The 24,083-nt window shown below is 38.5% G+C and overlaps 1 protein-coding gene across 1 annotated transcript in view; it reads right to left on the bottom strand.

Moving 5' to 3' along the window:
* LOC122815714 (extracellular calcium-sensing receptor-like) overlaps positions 1–24,083 on the bottom strand; it is a 152,142-nt gene that overhangs the window by 32,443 nt on the left and 95,616 nt on the right. Inside the window, exon 5 of the mRNA XM_044088462.1 lies at positions 20,940–21,063. Within this exon, the coding sequence (XP_043944397.1) occupies positions 20,940–21,063 (124 nt within the window). The remainder of the gene's footprint in view (positions 1–20,939; positions 21,064–24,083) is intronic.

Here is a 24,083-nt window from a genome sequence, read left to right on the forward strand (position 1 = left end):
GTGTAGAGATGAAGTATGCTTTAGAGTACATTATTAATGTATAGTTTACTGTCTAAGCCCTTGCAATAAGCCTTAGACTGTATAGTCACATTACCATTGGATATTAATATTGCACAGTAATAAATGGACACCCTTTTAAGGACCTTTTAGTAGCTGATATTATTAACTGGGTGGTGGCAATAATTACTACCGTATAGTCTGGGTAAAGGGGCACAGCTGGAGTATCTGTGTCAGCCTTTCCCAGGAGTGTCTGTGAAGTTGTATAAATACTTATCTCAAAGTGTGTGTGTGTTGTGTCAGCTACTTGGGTAGGGACATGAAGCACTGGTTGGACAGAGAGAGTACTGGAGGTTCTAGCTTTCCCAGTTAGGCTGAGACCTGGACCCTATAGCTGTGCCATTGGTGAGTCTTATTGGGGACCTTGTGAGCAAGGGAGCAGCCAGCCCCAGACTGACTGTGATCTCTGTGTGCACTTAAAGGAAATTGCACTTTACTGTGTGTATTAGTTATCCTTTCCTCCTCTAGGAGACGACCTCCCTGGTATTAGTGGTGAGGATCGAGGCTCCTTGATTGCTGAGCCATGGCACAGTCATCACACTAGGTATAAATCCCTACATCATAAGATGGGTTGCCAACTGGCCCACTGACAGAACCCACACTGTAAAAGTTGCAGACTCCAAATCTTACCTCAAAGCAGTGACAAGTGGAGTACCACAGGGTTCCATCTTGGGTCCTCTCCTGTTTTATATCTACTTCTCTGAAGTACAGGCTAACACAGAAGGCCTCTGGCTAATGACGTTCGCAGATGACTGCAAACTAGGAACCATAGTCAAGTCCCCAAATGATGTGGACATCCTACAGAAGGGCCTCGCTGAGACAGATGCCTGGTGTCAGAGCCATGGCCTCAAGCTCAATGCCAAAAAGTGCAGTGTCATCCCCTTTGGTAAAAACTCTGTGCCCATGAACTACCACATAGGCAGCAATCTACTTAACACCGAATGTGTGATAAGAGACCTTGGACCCAGGTGGACAGTAGTCTCTCCTTTGATAGTCACATCGCCACAGTAGTCAGGAAGTCCTTCTATGTGGCATTCCTCATCATTAAAGGGTTCTCATCCGTGAAAAAAGAGGTCATTGTTCCCCTCTACTCGACACTCATTAGACCCATTATAGAGTACAATGCCCCTTTTGGAATGTACCTCACAAGACATCTGCACCAGGTGGAAAGGCCACAGAAGTACCTCACAAAGAGCATTATTGGCCTCAAACAAATGCCCTACAATGACCATCTCAAAAAACTCCAGCTTTACTCCATAGCATATCGCCTACTCCGAGGTGATCTCTGCCTAACATATAAAGCTATGTCAAACCCAGAACTGTTGGACATGCTACACCTAAAGAAATCCCTATCCCTCCAAACTATACACTCTAGGGACCTAAACCTTGTCACCACAATAAACAGGGCATGCTGGAGAGATAGATTCCTATCCCAGAGACTATCCATACTCTGGAACAGGCTACCCATCTATGTCTAGCAAAGTTCTTCATTAGCACTATTCAAGAAAAATCTTGATGAGTGGATGGGAAATAGGAAATACACCCTGGAGATCACTTCTGTGTCTCTGCTCAACAGTGGTACAGGAAAATAACTTTCTTGGGTGGCGTAAGCCAGGGAACCTTGTTGGCTAGGCTTACGTAGGCCCTTGGGCCGATAGTCTAGTATCTACCTATGAACCTATAAAGTGTTTTTATGAGTTTTCTGCTTTTATTTAACATTAAAGATTTCCAAGTGTTCATGGTTTCTTTTTTCTTTTATTATTCTTATGTCATCTGTATTGTTGCCATGAACTTACACCAGTTGCCACAGGGAAAGCACTATCTCATTATTTAGCTGAAGAGCTTCTTCGTCTTATGTTTTAACTATATTATAATTTTGTCTTACTCATAATGCGTTTCTTATGGAAGCCGTGCAAAAGAAAGGAGCTGCAATCCTTTTGCACCTACTTGCACACTTATTTTTATTTCTTCATTTGAAAGAACTTCCATGCATGCTGATAAATTCATGATGGATATGCACCCTGTTGGTTAGATTGTGTGCTTGAGCCTCTCTGCACCTGTTCATGGTTGTTAGCAGGTGATGTGGCCATGAACAGATCCTGTTGAACATGAAGCTGTGCTCAGTGGAACTGCTTCTCATCACATAAACCCAAATGAAGCATGCAGCTTAGTGCAACATATGCTCACATGTTAATAGATATGTGCATCACATCCATTATCTCCTTTTTATGCCACGTTACTACAGCTATTGTTAACTATTTTGTCACAAGACAAAAAAAATGAGTGGGGGGTTCATTTTTTTATAGATATTACTTTAATTGGTAAAAATGAGCACTATATTGATCGAAGTTATTCTTGAAATTTAATGATTTTATTTCATTTCTACATTCCTCTAACACTATCTAATTAAATCATTGCAGACCAGAATATATAAGGATTTGTAGGAGATTGTGATAGATGGAAAATAGTTACTAGAAAGATGATTCTCACCTGGTAACTTAATGGCTTCTACAAATACGGAGCTTGGCAATTTGTAGACACAAAAATGTGTAACAAGAAGGAAGTTCATTAAGGAAGAACAGGAGGGAAGTTACTGCAACAATATTTTGTGTCTTCAAATAAACCACTTTCTATGAAATATTGTGCAAAACTGTTAAGAAAAACAGGCCTAGTTTATTAACAGGTGTTACCTTGAAGGAATGTTTATCTCAGTTACCATAATTTTTTTACAGAAAGGTTTTGAATCTTGGGAACTGTTCCTTTTTTTTTTTTTTTTTTTTAATTAATGACCTGATAAAATGCAACAACATGTATTAAAATGAATAAATGTTTTGTTTTGAAATGTGTACTGTGTGTAGATTTGTGTTGAAATACAACAAAGTGAACATAAATGGAATAGAATCAAAACTCAAACAGCATTTTTTGTATCAGGGTAGTGTGGTATATTCTGTACAGTGTTCCTGTTACCCAAGAAAGTAATATATTGAACACATAAAAGTAAAGTGAAATTTGGAATAAATGAGTATTAGTGAGATGTTAAATATTTTCTTCCTATAAGTCTATAAGTGAAGTCAGAGCTTCAGTATCCAATCAAATTCACATTATGGGCCTATGTCCCTTCAACACAGGTTTCAGTGCTATAATCCCATTCAGTGTAGGGGGGCAGACTGCTTGTAGTTCTGTTTGGATGGATGGATATTTTTAATTTGAATGAATGGCTTAGTGAAACTGATCTGATGAAGGGCCATTGGCCTGAAAGTGCTAATCTTTTTATTATTTTTTTTTATTATTTATTATTATATATTTATTACTTGTTATATTAAAGTTTTTATTATTTTTACTGTGGTGTTCCGACCTGATTTATTTTAAACAGTACGCTCAGTCATTTCTGTCTTCATATAGTCCAGTAAGGTACATCTCAAGTTGTTCACTCCAATATGGACTAGTACTTGTTGCTGAGAGACTTTTTTATTTATTTTTATTTTTTTATTTATTTTACATTTGTTTACCAAGGAACTCCAACTGGGCTGGTGGCCTATTTTCAGTGGAGGACCAGGGAGAAAAGCTCCACAGACTTTATAATAATTTCAGAAAAGAAAGAATTACATTGGCAAAGTTTACGGCATCTTGTTTGGGTACTTTACAGATAAGACATTACAGTCAATAAGACACTGTAATATTTATGCATTAACAACTGTAACATAATCAAGGAAAGTTAGGCAACATAAGTAGTATAATTCAATGAGAAAGGATAACTCTACATCCATTAGGCAGCGGGTCATTAGTGGACATTTGCTGAGAGTCCTAAGGTAAGTAGTGAAGGAAAGCATCAGAGTACTGAACTTATACAATATCGTGTGCTATCATGTATTGTATGCGATTATATTGGCAGATCATGAAGAATGAGCATGAAGGAGCGAAAAAATAGAAAAGGAGGAAGTTGTATAACTTCTGCTAGATTTAGAATGCAGAGATGAATGTTAGTTAGATTAAGACGGGTTGTTTGTTTATCCTGGGTTAATGCAAAATCAAAGCCGAGTGTTGATGGAGTGCTCCCTGAGTTGTACTTTGAATTTGGATGATCTTGGAGTTTTGAGTATATTCTGGGGCATAGAGTTCCAGGAGTTTATTTATTTATTTATTTTATTGACATTTCTTGACAGGGAAAGTCCATTGTGTCAGAAACCTATTTTCAGTGGAGGCCCGGGGAGAAAAGCTCCACAATATAGTAGAAAGTAATGCAAAGTGAAGGTTTGGGGCCAAAAGTGACTGGTATTTGGAACTACTCATAATTCCCTCCACCTTGACAAGAGCCCCAGTTCTAGCTGAAGAAAAGCAACCCCGATGCATGACACTGCCACCACTATGCTTTGCCATGGGGATGGAGTTCTTTTGGTGATGCAAAGTGTTGTTTTTCTGCCAAACATACCTTTTGGAATTGTGGCCAGAACGTCTCATCAAACCATAACACATTTTCCCACATGCTTTTAGGAGACTTGATGTATTGTTTTGCAAATTTTAGCTAGGCCTGGATGTTTTTATGTGTAAGAAAAGGCTTCTATCTTGCAACACTTCCCCATAGTCCAGACATATGGAGAATATGGGAGATTGTCGTCACATGTAGTTCACAACCAGTACTTACCAAAAATTGCTGGAGCTCCTTCAGTGTTGCCGTATGTCTCTTGGCAGCCTCCCTGACCAGTTTTCATCTAGTCTTTTCATCAATTTTGGAGGGACATCTAGTTCTTTGCAACATCACTGTTGTCCCATATTTTCTCCACTTTTTGATAACTGTCTTCACTGTGTTCCATGGTATATCTAATGCTGTGGAAATTTTTTTGTACCCTTCTCCTGAGTGATACCTTTCAACAATGAGATCCCTTTGATGCTTTGTAAACTCTCTGCGAACCATGGCTTTTGATGTAGCAGGCAACTGAGTAAATGTCAGGAAAACCCTACTATGACAGCTAAACTTTATTTGGGGTTAATCAGACTCTTTAATTGATGGCAGGTGTGTACCCAAGAAGAATGAATGCTGTAATTAAATCAAAAGGTGCTTCAACAAAGTATTTAGTTTAAGGGTGTGCACACTTATGCAACCAGCTTATTGCACGTTTTTTATTTTTTATATTGTTTCCCCTAACAGATTTGTTTGTTTTTCAATTGAATTCTACAGGTTATAGGTCACATTAAAGGTGGGAAAAGTTTTGAAATGATTTATTATGGTCTCATTTTTTATGTCACAAAAGCCTGGCATTTTAACAGGGGTGTATATACTTTTTATATCCACTGTACATGTTATTTGCACAACGTATATATATTTTGGGCCAGTTAAACTCTTCCTACTGTGAGAACACCGCACTATGTTGCAAAAACCACCCTGAAGTGTAACCCTTAATTTCATGCCCACTGGATGGTCTATAGGCACTTGATTGACCATCTGCATTGTGGTAGGATGAGCAAGCTCATTGGTTTAGCTTAAACCAAAATTGCTTAACAATAAATATTAATGTGACCATCTTGTTGCTTGTGAGCCCATACGAGGTGGGCATGAACAGTTATTAATTTGAGCTGCCTGCCAATTGAATAACCTTTAAGGCAAGTGTGGGACCATTTTATTTGCAACCACTCTATTTCAACAGTGGAGTATTTTCACTAAGCCCTGTTTTAAGATATGGTTCAAGTAGATATCTGGATGTTCTATCCCATTCAAGAAATGTGAAGTCGCAGTCCCCAGACCACCTGCGAATCATCTGGATGCACTAGAAATGGTATACTACAATCTGGGGATGCTAGCACCAGTTTTAAACAGTCTCTCTTTAAGATGTTTGAGAGCAGTATTACCTTTCACTGTTTATCTTACCTTTAGGAGCACACTCCTTTTTGTTAACTCAGTTAAGGAGCTGGCTATACTTGCAGACTGAAGCACAAACCTTCATAGGTATCTGGTCAACTATAATAGTAGATGAAACAATGAAAATTGGACCACTGAATAAAATGTCAGAAAAAGTATTTAATAATCACAAACTTACATACAATGCTTTCAGGCCACTTCCCCTTTTTCAATGAACCATAATAGCACCTTTAAATGTTTTCTTGTACTTGTACTGGACCAGTCCTTCATGTACTCCAGCTTCCTGTTTTGTGATTTGATCATTCTTTGACCTCTTACATACCTCAAATACCTCACTTAAGTCATTGTCCATTTTGCTTTCAGAAGAGTTAAGAGTGGCTATGGCCTCGTAATTCATCTATGACTGTTTGCACTTTAGCAAAACAGGAATCCAATCAATTTTAGTGAGTTACTACATCATGAAAATTAGCAGGAGTAGCATACCTATTTTGGGATTACTCATTCACCCCAAAGGAGCTCAGAAAGTTTGCACTGTAACTTCCAATGGGCGGAGCCTAAGCCTTTTGACAGAATCAAATTATGTCCTCACATTTCACACAAATGGTCATATCTCTGGAACCTTAGGGGTTGTGAATGACATATGAATGGCAAACCCTTCAGCACAAACTATTTTTATAGTGGCAATATTCTTTTAGGTTCTAGGTCTTAAACCAAATTTTATAAGTCACAGTAAACACAGTAGCTATTACATTTGTAATATTTTGTAAACAACTTACAATATCTCAGCAACCATTCAAGTTATGAACATACTGTTAGCATTTTATTCATCTATCCGAGAGCTTTCATATGAGGTTAAAGAGTTCTGTCTGTGTTACTTGGCTGTTGAGATATTTAGAAAAGTGTGAACATTATATCTGTATAAATTAATATCATAAAAACAGCAGTTAATATAGCAATAACTTATGTCTGGGTGTGGATAATGCTGGATTTACTCATGGTTGGTGTGGTTTGGTAATGAGGGCAAAGCCCGAGTGACCAAACAGAGACAACCGTGGGTAAATCCAGCATTGACCACACCCAGACGTGGGTTATTGCTATTATGCAATGGCATTATTTAAGAAAAAAATACTTACTTTTCTTAAATAATGTCCTTGTATTACGGTTGTATGCTGCCCTTCCACGGCTCATAGAGATCCTGTTGCTTTTTTTGATTTACTGCGCATGCATATGGGACTTGCGTCCCCAAGCATAACCATTACATCAGTGCTTCGGAAAGTAAGCAACAGAGAAAAGAAGATTTCTGTTGCTCCGTTTTTCTTTCTTTTCTTTTTTTGTTAATTAAAAAAATAGTTAGGGCAATTTAGGGGTAGGAGAGCTGCAGTCCTGACTCCACACATACGAGAAAGACAGCTCGAAGAAAGTACAAGGGAAATCAGGTACGTGTATTGAATTTTATATAATGTACCTGATTTTCCTTGTATTTTCTTCAGGCTGTTTTTCTTGTATGTGTGGAGTTGGGACTACAGCTTTATTTTTTTTTTAATAGAAAAGATTAAAACTTGGACAATATACCAATGGAAAAAAGTTCGGGTGACCGGACCTTTTCCGTTGGTATATTGTTGGATTTACAACAGGCATGGTGGTTGAGCTGGTCAATCAGCGTGCACATTTTGCAATACTAATGGCCGGTCACTGTATAATATCTATTTACCTGCACTAGACAGATGTCAAATATTAATGCAGTTGAGTTTGCCATTGTATAAACTTTAAGATGAAATCATTTAAAACCTTGTACACAGCATGGTTTTGGAATTATTGATGCAAATATGAACAAACAATATTTGACACCTAGAGGTGTCAGTGGGAGTTAACCACAGATGCACCTGGAGGTGTCACTCAGTTGTAATGAATTAAAAGCTTATCCATGAGTTGCTGGAATGTTACATGGATACCATGCAACCCAAAGGGAAGAGTAGTATATAGACTCAATCCATGAAGGGTGGAAAAAGCTGTTTTTTCTATGGCATCAGGTATTAAGGAGATTTGCCAAAGCCACTTTGTCTAATGTAGTATAGAAAAACTTGCTTTCTCCAGTCCTCCTATTAAATCATCTGCCCTGGGCATGTAGTAATTGTCAAATTTGAAAATGTCGTTCAACTTCTTGAAGTTTATATAGAACCAGCTGGCTTCATCAGGTTTTGAGACTAATACTGTAGGACCATTTGTTTGCTTTTGGACTCTTCTAACCTCCCCCCATATTAAGAATTTTTTGTTTCTTCACTCACTCTCTGTTTTTTTTTAATAGATTTACTAATCTCTGTTGCTAAATTAACTGCCAGTATATGTATAGCTTTCCAAGGTTTGAGATGGTTTGAATGTTATTTATTCATTCTTTATTTATTTATTTATTTATTACATTTGTTTATCGGGAAGGTCCACTGGGCCTAGGTGAGCCCATTTCAGTGGAGGCCTGGGGAGAAAAGCTCCACATACACTTAACAAGTTCATACAAATACAAATACAATTACATAGAGAGCTACCAGGTAATACAGGAACAAGCGTAGACATACAATTAACAAATCACATTTAAGTACAAATATGTAAAAGAGCTATCTAGGACATATTATGAGCAGAAAGGTTCAGGTTTTATATATATATATATATATATATATATATATATATATATATATATTTATACAGAATAACCATTTACATTATGTAACATATTTAGCATTGTTAAAGGAATATATGCAAAGACTTAGTCAGATAATATTGTAAAGATTGCTGAGGGTTTCTCCAACATTTGATGAATACACAGGTGACATATTTCTTATTGTTATATTTTGCTTTTTAAACACATAGTTAGAGCGTAGAGTATTCCATTTCTGGGGCTTTCTGTTTCAGCCTTACAGAAAGTTTATAATTTTATTCAAGCTGTACATTTTCTACACTTTTTATAATTTCCTTGGGATGCAACATTTTTGTGACTGTTCCCTTCCTCCTCCTTCATTCTGCTTATTTCTTTATGTCCCTGCTTTGCAACATCATCAGGCTAGAATGACACTTCTACTACTTGTATTGCAAGACTTCCAAGGCTGCAACATTTTAATATACAGCTCCCTTCATTCAATTAGCTATGTTAGCTCTGGATTTTCACATGTCTCTTTAATTGGTGTAGGTTCTTCCTCTTTTTGATCCTTAGCCAAATGTTTGAACCAATATGGCTTGTTGTTTGTTGGATTCTTATACTCTAAAGAATGTATTTGATGGTTGTTTTCTTCTTTTTTCTGGTTTAGTAAGAGACACATACTGTTAGGCATTTTATTCATCTATCCGAGAGCTTTCATATGAGGTTAAAGAGTTCTGTCTGTGTTACTTGGCTGTTGAGATATTTAGAAAAGTGTGAACATTATATCTGTATAAATTAATATCATAAAACAGTAGTTAATATAGCAGTTAACTTATGTCTGAGTGTGGATAGGCTGGATTTACCATGGTTGGTGTGGTTTGGTAATGAGGGCAAAGCCCGAGTGACCAAACAGAGACAACCGTGGGTAAATCCAGCATTGACCACACCCAGACGTGGGTTATTGCTATTATACAATGGCATTATTTAAGAAAAAAATACTTACTTTTCTTAAATAATGTCCTTGTATTACGGTTGTATGCTGCCCTTCCACAGCTCATAGAGATCCTGTTGCTTTTTTTGATTTACTGCGCATGCATATGGGACTTGCGTCCCCAAGCATACCCATTACATCAGTGCTTCGGAAAGTATGCAACAGAGAAAAGAAGATCTCTGTTGCTCTGTTTTTCTTTCTTTTCTTTTTTTGTTAATTAAAAAAATAGTTAGGGCAATTTAGGGGTAGGAGAGCTGCAGTCCTGACTCCACACATACGAGAAAGACAGCTTGAAGAAAGTACAAGGGAAATACACTCAAGTGTACCAGCCTTTGATAGCAATTTAGTCGAAAACAAAGCATTTACTGCATTTTGTCCTGTCTGTTTGAAAAAACAAAACCCAAAAAATATTTCCTTTCCTAAACTTTACTTGCTAGTTGTTCCAGTGATCAGATTTTGCTGATCCCTGGGCTTTGTATTGGTTCCTGTGTTCCTCCATTTTCTTGTGTGGCCAGAGGTAGTTTCTTTACTCACCAGTGGGAGTGGGGAGTACTGAACTGCTTGTTTGTCCTCAGAGGAGTGGTTAGAAGCAGCAACTTGTAATTTGTTGGCCATTTTGGGTCATTTCCTGTTTTTCCAGCCCCTGCTATAAAGCACGTTAAGCTTTTAGCTGATTTAGCCGAGTTAAGCAGATTTAAACTATTAGGGCTACCTAAAGTTCACTCTTCAAATTTTCCCTTAAAACTACCTTCCTCAAAGTGTACTACTGTTCTATTTAGTGTATCCTCCAACTATAAATTATCTCTACTTGACTCCAGTAGACTATTCTCTATCTATATAGCTAAGCACTTGCTCCTACAGTACTTATCACCTCGATACAGCACTATTGTTATAGAAAGTACCCCAAAAAAGCAAACCCCATTTCTCGGTCACCCACATCCCCAAAACCTTTCTTTAAGTTTTTCTGTCTATTCCTTCTAGCATGTCGAGGATCAGTTGCTAATATCCTCTCCTGCTCAGCTGGTGAACCTGATTATTGAGGCAATGTTACAATTGCCTCATGTACACAGACAACCCTCTCCTCCTCCCACAAAACACAAATACATGCGAGAGATGCAACTATACGGCCAAACTGGAGGCTGAGCTCTCTCAACATAGCACTGGCAAGACCAGACAGGATGAGAAGGTAACCACACACACTATAGACCCAGTCTCACATAATACCATCACAACCTCAAATCATACACATAAACACACAAAAACATACTGAGGCTCTGATCAAAATCTACCAAAACAGCAGAGGCCACCAAAGCAGACACCCAAACAACTACCACCTCAGAACACAACACCTGCATCACATAGACCACACAGTCAGAGTGTCAAGCAGTCACAGCCCTAAAGGCCAAACACTATGCCAGACACACTAGTCATTGGTGACTCCATAGTCAGACACACTGACGCCCCGGCCACCAGACTGAGTAAGGAGAAGGTCACAGTAAGCTGCCTGTCGGGTGCTAGAATCTGCCACATAACGCATGCACTCAGGTCTCTCAACAGCAGGTACAAGTACGACTCAATCATTGTCCACGCTGGTGTAAACGACCTGAGATCGCACCTCCCTGGACTACATGAAAAGAGACATAGAGAAGCTCTCTGATTATGTAGCCCAGGCAGGTATGACCCTGACCTTGAGCAGTATCCTACCTTCACCAAGAATGATGCCACAATACAGAGATAAGATGATCAGTTTTAACAATTGGCTTAAACTCTGGTGTCATTCAAAGGGGATCCAATGTCATCTGCCTGGGATGACATGCTGGACAAGCCACGCTGCTCGCAAGGGACGGCTTGCACTTGTCACCCTGGGATTCGGATTTTGGCAAAGGCTCTTGCACCCCATAGTGCCTTTTTTAGGCAAGGCTCAAATTCTAAACCTACCACCCTAGAACAAAACAAAGAAAAACTAAGGGTAATGCTGCTCAATGCCAGAAGTCTCAACCTCAAGATGCACGCACTCGAGGCCCTTCTCAGTATGGAGAACATCGATGTCTGTGCTGTGACAGAAACCTGGTTCAAGGCTCCTGAGAGCACCCCAGCACTATCAGGTTTTACCTCATATCATGCGTTCGGCCACAAAACCCGGACAATACCAAGAAAGGAGGAGGTATCCATATTCATCAAGGACATCCACACCTCAAGATTGGTGGCATCGCAGACGATGCATCAGAAACCATCCAGGTGCAATTAACCATAGGCAAGACTGCTATGCAAATTGTAGCATGTTACAGGCCACCCTCGCAAACTCAGGAACCTCACATGGCCTTCCTGAAAACACTGGAGGATAAATGTATCTCCGAACACCATCATACTAGGTGACTTCAACTACCCTAATATAGACTGGGAACACTACTCAAGCCCAAACACTCTAGCCCAAAAGTTCCTGGAATTCATAAACTCAAATGCCATGGAACAACTACTCACCATCCCCACAAGAGGAGAGAACATACTTGATCTCATCATCACGAACATGGGAGCACAATGTTCAACGCCAGAAGTATACCCCTCACTGGTGAGATCTGATCACAAACTAATCTCGCTGGAGGTCCTCATCTCACCCCCACCCGAAATGAAAAAGACCACAGTAAAGAACTTCTCGAAAGCCAACTTCACACTTCTAAAGACTAGTGTGGTCTCCTTTAAGGCCCCTGAGCCGGTTAACATTACTCAAACCGCTGAATCATTTACAAATGCCTTCTACCAGCACCTGCAGGGCTGCATGGATCAGGCAATCCCAAGCAAAACAAAGACTCTTTGTACCAAAGGCAAGCGTCCAGTCTGGTGGACCCCAGCCATAAACAAACTCTACAATAAAAGGAGAAAGCTACTACAAGATAGAGCAAAATCCTTAAAAGGTAAGACACCGCTGATCACTATAAGTAAAAGCTAAGAGCTCTCATAAAATCATCCAAAGCTAATTTTGAGAAAAAATAGCTAAGGACTCTAAAGACAACCATAAAGCATTCTTTAGGTATGTCAGAAACCTAGGAGGAAACACCCAGATATGCTCAGAATTAGTTCAAATGATGTGAAGATTACTGATCCTACAGACATTGCCAACATACTGGCTGACAGGTTCAGTGCAAACTTCTCCCCACCCTCCCACCTAAAGAAGAGATATCTATACCAAATGATTGTAGCCCCCAAACATCTCCAACGCTCAGGTGAGAACTGCTCTCTCAAGGCAAAGAACACAGCATCCATGGGACCTGATGGTGTCCCTGGCTGTGTGCTCCATGAACTCAATGAGGAATTAAACCCACAGTTAGGACAGCTGTTTAATCTTAGTCTCACCTCTGGATCGTACCCAGGGAGTGGCGACAGCGACTGTGGTCCCACTCCACAAAGGCGGTGCCTCCACCGACCCTGGAAATTACCATCCCATTAGCTTGACAAGCCTGATCTGCAAAGCCATGGAAAGGATCATAATGGATCTCATAAATAAAGACATAGGGAATTTGCAGACTTTGGATCCAACCCAGTTTGGCTTTGTCAAAGGCAGATCATGCCTTTTAAACTTGGTTGACTTTTTTGAAACAGTCACTAAGGCCATTGGAGGGAAGGCAGTCCATACAGCCTACCTAGACCTGGCGAAGGCTTTCGATACAATACCCCACTTGGGTATCATTGAAAAACTCATCAACTTAAATGTAAACCCATACATTACAAGATGGGTTGCAAACTGGCTGAGTGACAGAACCCACAGGGTCAGAGTTGCTGGCGCCATGTCTGACTCTAAGCCTGTCACAAGTAGTGTCCCACAGGGCTCAGTCCTGGGCCCACTCTTGTTTGGCATCTACTTTTCTGAAGTACAAGCAAACACAGGAGGGTTATGGCTGACAAAGTTCGCAGATGACTGCAAACTGGGCGCCGTAGTTGAGAACACATCCGACACAGATATCCTTCAGAAGGGTCTCACAGAAACAGATAACTGGTGCCAGAGCCATGGCCTCAAGTTAAATGCCAAAAAATGCATAGTCATACCCTTCGGGAAAAATAAGGTTACCCCTAGCTACCATATAGGTGGCAATCCCCTGAACACAGAAGAAGTTATTAGGGACCTGGGAACCCAGGTTGACAGTAGTCTTTCATTCGACACTCATGTTGCTAAAGTAGTTAGGAAGACCTTCTACATTGCCCACCTTATCATGAAGGGATTCACATCTAGATCAAGGGAGGTCATAGTCTCCCTATACTCATCACTCATCAGACCAATGATCGAGTACAATGCCCCATTCGGAATGTATCTGACCCGACACTTGCAGCAGCTGGAGAGGCCACAAAAGTTCCTCACCAAAAGGATAAAGGGTCTCAAAAATCTGTCTTATGCTGCATGACTGAAAGAACTCCAGTTATATTCAGTTGCGTACCGCTTACTCAGAGGTGACCTATGCCTGACATACAAGGCCATGTCAAACCCAGATTTGATGAATATGCTTCATCTCAAAAATCTAGATCCCTCAGAGCCACAAGGGCGGGTGACTTAAACCTCAACACGGTTATTAATAGGATGTGCTGGAGGGATAGATTCATCACCCAAAGACTCCCTATGCTGTGGAACAAAATCCCGGTTTATGTGAGGCAGAGCACCTCGCTGGCCTTGTTCAAGAGGAATCTTGACCAATGGATGGGAGATCGCAGATACACCCCAGGGGTTACCTCAGTGTCACTGCTCGACAGAGGCACAGCTAAATAATGGGCATAGTTTCTCCAAACTAAGGGGTGGCGTAAGCCACAAAACTATGGCTAGGCTTATAAATGCCCTCGGGCAGATAGCCTAGTATGAACCTATGAACCTATGAACCTAAATCAGGTACGTGTATTGAATTTTATATAATGTACCTGATTTTCCTTGTATTTTCTTCAGGCTGTTTTTCTTGTATGTGTGGAGTTGGGACTACAGCTTTATTTTTTTTTTAATAGAAAAGATTAAAACTTGGACAATATACCAATGGAAAAAAGTCCGGGTGACCGGACCTTTTCCGTTGGTATATTGTTGGATTTACAACAGGCATGGTGGTTGAGCTGGTCAATCAGCGTGCACATTTTAGAATACTAATGGCCGGTCACTGTATAATATCTATTTACCTGCACTAGACAGATGTCAAATATTAATGCAGTTGAGTTTACCATTGTATAAGCTTTAAGATGAAATCATTTAAAACCTTGTACACAGCATGGTTTTGGAATTATTGATGCAAATATGAACAAAAAATATTTGACACCTAGAGGTGTCAGTGGGAGTTGACCACAGATGCACCTGGAGGTGTCACTCAGTTGTAATGAATTAAAAGCTTATCCATGAGTTGCTGGAATGTTACATGGATACCATGCAACCCAAAGGGAAGAGTAGTATATAGACTCAATCCATGAAGGGTGGAAAAAGCTGTTTTTTCTATGGCATCAGGTATTAAGGAGATTTGCCAAAGCCACTTTGTCTAATGTAGTATAGAAAAACTTGCTTTCTCCAGTCCTCCTATTAAATCATCTGCCCTGGGCATGTAGTAATTGCCAAATTTGAAAATGTCATTCAACTTCTTGAAGTTTATATAGAACCAGCTGGCTTCATCAGGTTTTGATACTAATACTGTAGGACCATTTGTTTGCTTTTGGACTCTTCTAACCCTCCCCCCCATATTAAGAATTTTTTGTTTCTTCACTCACTCTCTGTTTTTTTTTTACTAGATTTACTAATCTCTGTTGCTAAATTAACTGCCAGTATATGTATAGCTTTCCAAGGTTTGAGATGGTTTGAATGTTATTTATTCATTCTTTATTTATTTATTTATTTATTACATTTGTTTATCGGGAAGGTCCACTGGGCCTAGGTGAGCCCATTTTCAGTGGAGGCCTGGGGAGAAAAGCTCCACATACACTTAACAAGTTCATACAAATACAAATACAATTACATAGAGAGCTACCAGGTAATACAGGAACAAGCGTAGACATACAATTAACAAATCACATTTAAGTACAAATATGTAAAAGAGCTATCTAGGACATATTATGAGCAGAAAGGTTCAGGTTTTATATATATATATATATATATATATATACAGAATAACCATTTACATTATGTAACATATTTAGCATTGTTAAAGGAATATATGCAAAGACTTAGTCAGATAATATTGTAAAGATTGCTGAGGGTTTCTCAAACATTTGATGAATACACAGGCGACATATTTCTTATTGTTATATTTTGCTTTTTAAACACATAGTTAGAGCGTAGAGTATTTCATTTCTGGGGCTTTCTGTTTCAGCCTTACAGAAAGTTTATAATTTTATTCATGCTGTACATTTTATACACATTTTATAATTTCCTTGGGATGCAACATTTTCGTGACTGTTCCCTTCCTCCTTCATTCTGCTTATTTCTTTATGTCCCTGCTTTGCAACATCATCAGGCTAGAATGATACTTCTACTACTTGTATTGCAAGACTTCCAAGGCTGCAACATTTTAATATACAGCTCCCTTCATTCAATTAGCTATGTTGGCTCTGGATTTTCACATGTCTCTTTAATCGGTGTAAGTTCTTCCTCTTTTTGATCCTTAACCAAATGTTTGAACCAATATGGCTTGTTGTTTGTTGGATTCTTATACTCTAAAGAATCTATTTGATGGTTGTTTTCTTATTTTTTCTGGTTTAGTAAGAGACACAAGCTTATTCATTTTTGTTTCCCTATTCCACAGTGTTACAGTGGTCTGCCAAAAGAACTAATTTCTTCCTATTGCTTATATAATTTCTTTAAGGAAGGAAATATTTTTCTGTTAGAGGGGACTGGCATAATGGTTAAGGTGCTCACTTTACAGATACAAGGTGCAGGGTTCAAATCTCCCATGGGGTAATTGGATAGGCTTAAAATGGCCCACAGGGGCAGTTAGTCTAGTACTTATCTATGAACCTATGAAACATGTTAAATTTGTTATGATAGTAATTGGTAGGCTATCTTTCCAAACCCAGTTTGTATTTCTGAGTATTAAATTATTTAGACTGCATAGTTTTCTTACTTCTCTGCATTGTTTCTTGGCATAATTGTCTTTCTACTAGCACAACAAAACTTTCAAAATCATTAGTTTCAGTTTGACAGAACCACTTACTTAAAAAAGTAGGTAAAGATCTTTTTAATTTGTCAGTTGATATTGTTTTTTTTTTTTTTTTGCTGTTTTCTTTAGTCTCAGGATCTACCAGCAAATTAATAATGTGACTTAAATTGCATAATCACGGCTGTACAATTTTGTTTATCAGAAAATGTACAGCTATGATACTTTATAGTTTATGTCTCTGAGGTAGCGCCAATTCTGGCAAGTAAAACTTTTTCTGACTTTATCACAGTCCTGGTAATCAGTCAACTCCATGCCCTTGTAGACTCTCAGTGGTTCTCCATGCAGCTGAGATAATAAGACTTTGTCCCAGTCAGCTCAGTCACATCTCTCCTTATAAGCATGTCAGCTATCAGTAGTAAAATATGCCTTACGTTCTTTCTCCTGGGTAAGTTGTTCTAACAGTGCCACTATCCTTTGGGCACCCATCACCATGGCTACAGTAAATCCCTTTGGCTGCTGCTACTTTGGCTTTTAGTAACTGGTCAACCATGGTCATCTTAGCAGATGGATGTACACTTAAAAAGTTCCACCAGATATCACAGAATTGAATAACTTTCTCCCTCTTTCCATTTTTTGGGGAATTAATGTCAAGACAACAGTAATAGGTGTAGCCCCAAGACATTGGCATTGGTAATTTGAGGCAGGCTGCCCTAATTCTCTAGAAATGATGAAAATGAACCAAATGAGAGCACATTTACATAACAATTAATTTATTGCATACAAACAAAATTAAAGGCCATCTAAAGTACCTGGGCCATGGTTAGGGCTATCTACCACAACACCACAGTGCTGGCAGGGTATATAATATTCATCATGTGGTTCTTACCAAAGTCTGCACCTACATCCCATATCACTCTTTAACAGGCCTAATTGTATCACATCCCACCAAATTAAACCATTTTAGAAACTTATTCAGGTCAAATCTATTTCAGCTGCTAAATGACATATGCAATGTTTACAACAATCCTCCTTAAACTGACCCAACTGAGAGTGATGCTGCATTCATCTCTGACTCTTGTCAGCAGCTAAACAACTCCATATAAACAGAAGTCTAAGCCTCTCTGGTGTAACCCCTATACTGCATTACAAATGAAAGAAGCTAAGGAAATTTGTAAACAATTCTAATACCCCATACCTTAAGACACCAATGAAACATGTCAGCAAGGATCATAAGAGTGCTATTAGAAAATATAACATGGAGCAGGAGGAAACTGAAAATCTTTCTTTGGTTTGTATCAGGAAATTAAGGAATAATGTTTGAAAATGTAATGAGCTCATCCATAATATCAAACATTCTGACCACAAAGATATAACCAATACCTTAGCAGATACATTTGCCCAATTTATCTTTTCAGCTATCCATGAAATTTAGTCTCCCCTAAAATCACCTTGGAACAAGTCTTATATTTCATGTTAAAGCATAATAGGAGCAGAGAACACCCCAGGCTGCATTCTCATTAGTGCCAAATATGCATTATCCAAGCATCTACATAAACTGTGTAATTTCAGCACATCTGCAGAGTTTGTGTTTGATGCCTGAAGAACAGCGAATGCGATTTCTCTACACAAGGGTGTCCCCTCTGCAGATCCATGTGGTAATATATCTATTAGCCTCATCAGACATATGTGCAAAAATGTGGAATGTACATAGGCAAACTTATTTATGCAGACATAAGCAGCATAAGTGACCCAGGCACAAATCATTCAGGTTTTGTGAAGGAGAGGTCCTATCTCCTGAGCATATTAAGCTTCTTTGAAAATGTTACAGGGGCTAAGAGCAGTGGTCACTCCATGCACACTGCTTATCTCACCCTAGCAAAGGCTTTAGATACTATCACTCACGCTGGTATTATTACATAATAAGACAAAGTTAAAGTAAACATCTACATTTTCCATATAACTGCAAATGGGGGCAGGGAACAAGTTGTAAAAGTTGGTTGTACTCTCTTTGATTATAAAATTCTAATAGGTGGGGTAGCATGGGGATCAGAGCTCAGCCATCTTCTGTTTGGCATTTATTTTGCAAACATCCGCACTAATATCCTAGAAGAGGGTTGACCAAATTTACTGATGAGAGAAAGCAGGGACTATTAACTGCTCACCTGCTGATACTATACAGCTTCAGCAGAAGTGGAATACGTACATACCTGCTGTTTTAAAAATAATCTTATGGTAAGTGCAAAAGGCTACTTTCAGCATTAAATAAAAACTACTTCCTCATGATATGTTATAAATGGTACTCCTTCTTACATACAGTCATACAAAACTTGGATGCTTACAACTGACAACCATATTCATACATCATGTTCTCACCATAGTCATGAAATCTTTCTATCTGCATAGTTAATTTCCAAAGTAATATCTTGAACAGTCGAAGAAGTCATCCTACTACTGTACTGCTTCCTTTCCAAAACTATTATTGAATACAATGTCCCTATAATACAATGTCCCTATCCCGACAGATTAACATGATTAACAGATTAACATGACCTTGTTTATACTCATTAGCCTACTGGCTGCTCTGAGGTGACCCATGTCTCACTTTTCAAGCCATGAAAGACCTGGTCCTAGTTGATCTCCTGTTTCTTTGTAAAACAAGTTGCTCTATAAACAACTAAATTAGGGACCTAAATCAACAAAACAAAAGTAAACAAGATTTACTGGACAGATAGATTCCTAACTCATTGTGTTCCTAGCCTATGGCACAAGTTACAACTACAGCTTAAACAAAGCACTACTTTGGTTACTTTTCAGATGTCTAGAGGGTCTATATCATATTGTCAAATGCTTAATTTATCAAACACCTAATCATCGAACCCTAGTCACCAAACTACCTATTCACCTGACAACCTATTCATCAAACTGGAAATCATCAATGTGTTTTAGTTGGCCAACACCATGAAAGGTAAACTTTTTAAAATTTTTGCAGTGGGGGTTGCAGGATGTATTCTGGAGAATGTTTTAGAGCAGAGTGAACTCCGAGGTTGCACTACAGTGAGGTAATGGGTAAATCATGGAGAGTCAGCATATAAATCACACATTTTTCCAGGATGGCCATATAAAATCTTTCAGTGATTAGGTTATTTGGTGAATTGATAGTTAATCAATTAAGGTTCGATGATTAGGTGTTCAATAAATTAAGCATTCAACCATATGATATGTACCTGATGTCTATATAGGCAGACACACATTAATATCAAGGTTATAATGTACATCTGTGTACAATTTGAATTGTGAGTACTACTAAGTATTTAAAAAGGATGGCAAGATCTTTAAAGTGCATGTAACTGAAGGCGTATATGGCTGCACGTTATACTCACTATGATTGTTTGCTTAGTACACTTTCAAATTTGTAGTAAAGCAACCACTGATGTATTACTGTCTGTCTCCCACAGATCATAAAAGGCAATCTTTCCTACTTCTGCTGTTCTCTCTGTTGGTTTCTTATTTAAAACATATTACTCATCATTACTTCAGACAGTTTGCATATTGTAGAACGTCCCACATTGTTAAATATCTGACCCACTACCAGTGTCTGAGTGGCATTTGCTGCTCAGCATCCATCCTTGTTTTTATAACTATTAATTCACTGCTCTGCACACTGAGTACTTCCCACAAATAAAAGTATTCACTGTTCTACCACTGTAATGGGGTCAGAATTAATTATTAATCAGGCAACTGCAGAGGCAGTCTTCCCATTAATAAGGAAATTGTTCCTGTTGCCAGAGCATGTTTCCTTCATCAGCTTCTCAGTATAACAGAGCACACTAGGTCCTGACATCATGTGTATCTAAGCAACATATGCTTGTATCACATAGTAATAGGCTGTCCTATTAGTATGCAGCAGGGAAAGGCAGTTGCTGTAGTACAGATTAGCAACAGGCAATCTTACCCAAGTTCTGGGTTGGAGTCATTATTTATTTAATTATTTATAATTCTGAGTTTAAGTTATTCATTAGCAAATTAAACTTCTAATGAAATATTTAACAAAAAATTATTTTCAGAACAGGAAACTGAAATTTCTCAGCCCATCATGTACAGGTACTGTATTAGTTTATTGCTGTTACATGGACCTCACCCCCAACCCCACCCCAGCATCAGCATCAGTGATGTTGAGAATAACACTTTTCATCCAAACATGAATGGGTATATCTGTATGCTCAGTGTAACCATTAGAAAAAACAAATATGTCTAATGTATACATTTAAAATACTAAATGCGTCCTTTGTAAAAAATACATACCAGATGCATTGGAAATTTCACCATCTGAACAAGGGATACAATCAAAGCAACATGCTGGCTGTCCTTGTCGCACTAGTTTTCTATATCCAGGATGGCAAGCTTCACTACACACAGAGTTTGGTATCTGAATAAGACATTTAAAAATAATGAAACTAGCTTTAGCATATTTTAATGCATAACCAACTTTTTTCCTAAATCTGAATCCATTGTTAATTCTTATATTAAAAAAAAGAAAAAAGAAAAAAACACTACACACATGTTAGTGTGTATGCGTGAATTGTTATATACCATTGCAGATATTAATTATCTCTTTCTGTTAGCTATACTACTGTGGACCCAAGCACAGAACCCTTTAATCATAGTTGTGCAAGAGCTCTAAAACATTAACTTAAATAGTATGTATATCACAGGTCTATGATTATTTTTTTACCATAGATAAGATTCAACATTTTTAATGTAACAGATAGTGAACCAGCACAAGGCTTTCTTTAATGGCTCTAGAATATCATCATCCCCTTTTTTCCTTCTCTTGATTCACAATCACTCTACCTTCTTGGACATTCATGTCCTTCTGCTGCACATTCTCACATGCAGTTCATCAATCTCTTGGCTGGATGTCCTAGTGTAGGGAAACGGGGGCAGCTTTCCTGGGTACAAGGTGTTAGGTGTCATGATAGGCTCCTTTCTGTCTTACTCACTCTGAAGCAAACCTTTAACTTTAGTTTTAATCAGAAAACCATTTTGTCCAAAACTTTTTTGTGGTCCACAACTCTTCAACATAGAGTTTGGGGTACCAGGCTGGGGAAATGCACAGGGAGCTAGCAATGGCTCTGCATATCTATGTGTATCACAGAATCCTAGGTTCATAAGTTCATAGATGTATACTAGGCTAATAACCACTGGGGCCTTTAGAAGCCTAGCCATGCAACCCAAATGTATCCCACACATTATTATGCCTTAGACCTTATTTTTAAGGGTTTGATATAAGCTAGGGTAAGATTTATGGGCTCTCTCTGCCTATCAAAGAGGGGAATTTTCTTGGATATATACCTTCCCCTAATGTGTGCTATTACTTTCACAAGCAAAGGTTAAAGCCATAAATCAAGTATTTCTGAAGCTGTTTTTGTGGCTATTTTATTTTATTTATTTGTCCTATGTTGACTGGATTAGTCACATTAGGCTAGTAGCCCTTTTTCTGGGGAGAACCAAAGTTGCATTTATATTTCCAGGTGAAATTTGGTCAGGCATTATGGAATTAGGGCTAGTAGCATTTACATTACTATATATACCCCAGGGATTACTTCAGTGTCACTGCTTGACAGAGGCAATAATAGGCAACATAGTTTTTTTTTCAATTTAAAGGGGTGGCGAAAGCCAAATAACTATGGGCTAGGCTTATAAATGCCCTTGGGCAGATAGCCTAGTATGAACCTATGAACCTATGAACCTATGAACTAGGTAAAATTTGGTCAAGGCATCAGGGGACTTTCCCTACTCCATTATGGCACTTGTAGCACATACGGCTAATAAGTATGAGTGTCCATTCTGTTCCTAGAGAAGAGGCAGCTAGGAGAATTGTACACAAAGATGGTGATAGAAGGAAGTGAAACTGAGGTGAATGCCAGCTGTGCAGAGATGTTTTCTTCTATGAGAGAAGAAAATGGTGTTCAAGTTATTGAAAAAGGAGATTGGATTGAAGATTCTGAGGAAATCTTCCAAAAGGAGCTGTTTGAAGGGTCAAAGAATGAACATGAAATTATAATTACAGCCTTCCAGTCAGGAGGGTTGAGGGATGTATACTGGATAATTTATTATAGTAGAGTGAACCAAAGGCAGAAAAGGAAGTTTATGGTGCAAAATAATGGAGATGTTGAGCTACAGAGAATAAAGGAAGAATTAATAATTTCTGGAGATTGTAGGGACATAAAAGCAGCTGAAAAGGAGATTAAAAAATGGAAGAAGTGGAAACGAATGGAAAAGAAGAAGTATGTTATGAGAATTCAATGCAAAGAAGAAATTGAGTTGGACAAGTATGAGATTTTGAACAAGATAGCTGTGACTTTAGGCATAAAGGCACAGGAAGTAACAGCATTTATTCTAATAAATGTACTATGGCAGAACAAACTATCTTCCCTTCTACCTATCACCATTGGGGTCCCTCAGGGCTCTATATTAGGAACCCTATTATTTTCTATCTTTATTAATGACCTGTACACAGTCATCCCAACAGCCACCTGCATTCAATATTCAGATGACTTTGCTTTGATTTGCTCTACCACCTGCCATTTAAGTCTGCAGACTCTATCCCAAAATGTTTTTAATACTGTCGAAAATTGGCTCTGTAATTGATGTATCCTATTAAATCCTAACAAAACAAAGCTGCTGCTTTTCTCCCCCACGCTTAAAGCCTCCTCTCCAACCTTTACTATAAAATCTAACAATGGCACTGTAATTGTCCCAGATCCCTGTACCAGACTCTTAGATGTCAGCTGATAATAACCTCAAGTTTGATACACATATTTATCAAACTATTAAAAAGGTTAATAAAAAACTTGGCTGACTATACATGATCAAACCTTTCCTTACTCCACTAGCTAGGATGGTAATTGCCCATATACATCTACTTTCCACCCTCCTTTACGCATCCCCTCTCTTCATGAACTTGAGTAAGTCTGACCTTAATAAACTCTCCAGGTGCTTTAATCATATTACTAAATTTGCCACTGGAGCAACATACAGAACACACCACTGTCTGAACCTAAAGACTCCAGGCTGTCCAGAATTGCTTATCTAACTTCAGTACAATCAGCTAATAGTAGCACATAAAATCCTCTACCAACCTGAAAACACACCCATACTTACAAAAATGATCACCCCTTACAGCAACCTCAAGACACTTTGCTCATCCATCAAATTACTAGTCCAAACCTGCAAAACCAACAACTCAGTTGGAGACTCTTTATATGCCAACTCTGTTGACAAAATATGGAACTCACTTCCTGCTGAGCTTACTTCAGAACCCATTCTAACCCAATTAAAAAAAGTCTAAAACAGTACTTTAAAAAGCAATGGCTATGTCCTTGCTCTAATCCTGACTAATTCTGGCAATATAATCATGTGCTAAAGAGGTCTTTTGGCCACCCC

Source organism: Protopterus annectens, chromosome 1.part1 (genome assembly GCF_019279795.1).
Source record: "Protopterus annectens isolate FY-2018-M chromosome 1.part1, PAN1.0, whole genome shotgun sequence".
Lineage (NCBI taxonomy): Eukaryota > Metazoa > Chordata > Ceratodontiformes > Protopteridae > Protopterus > Protopterus annectens.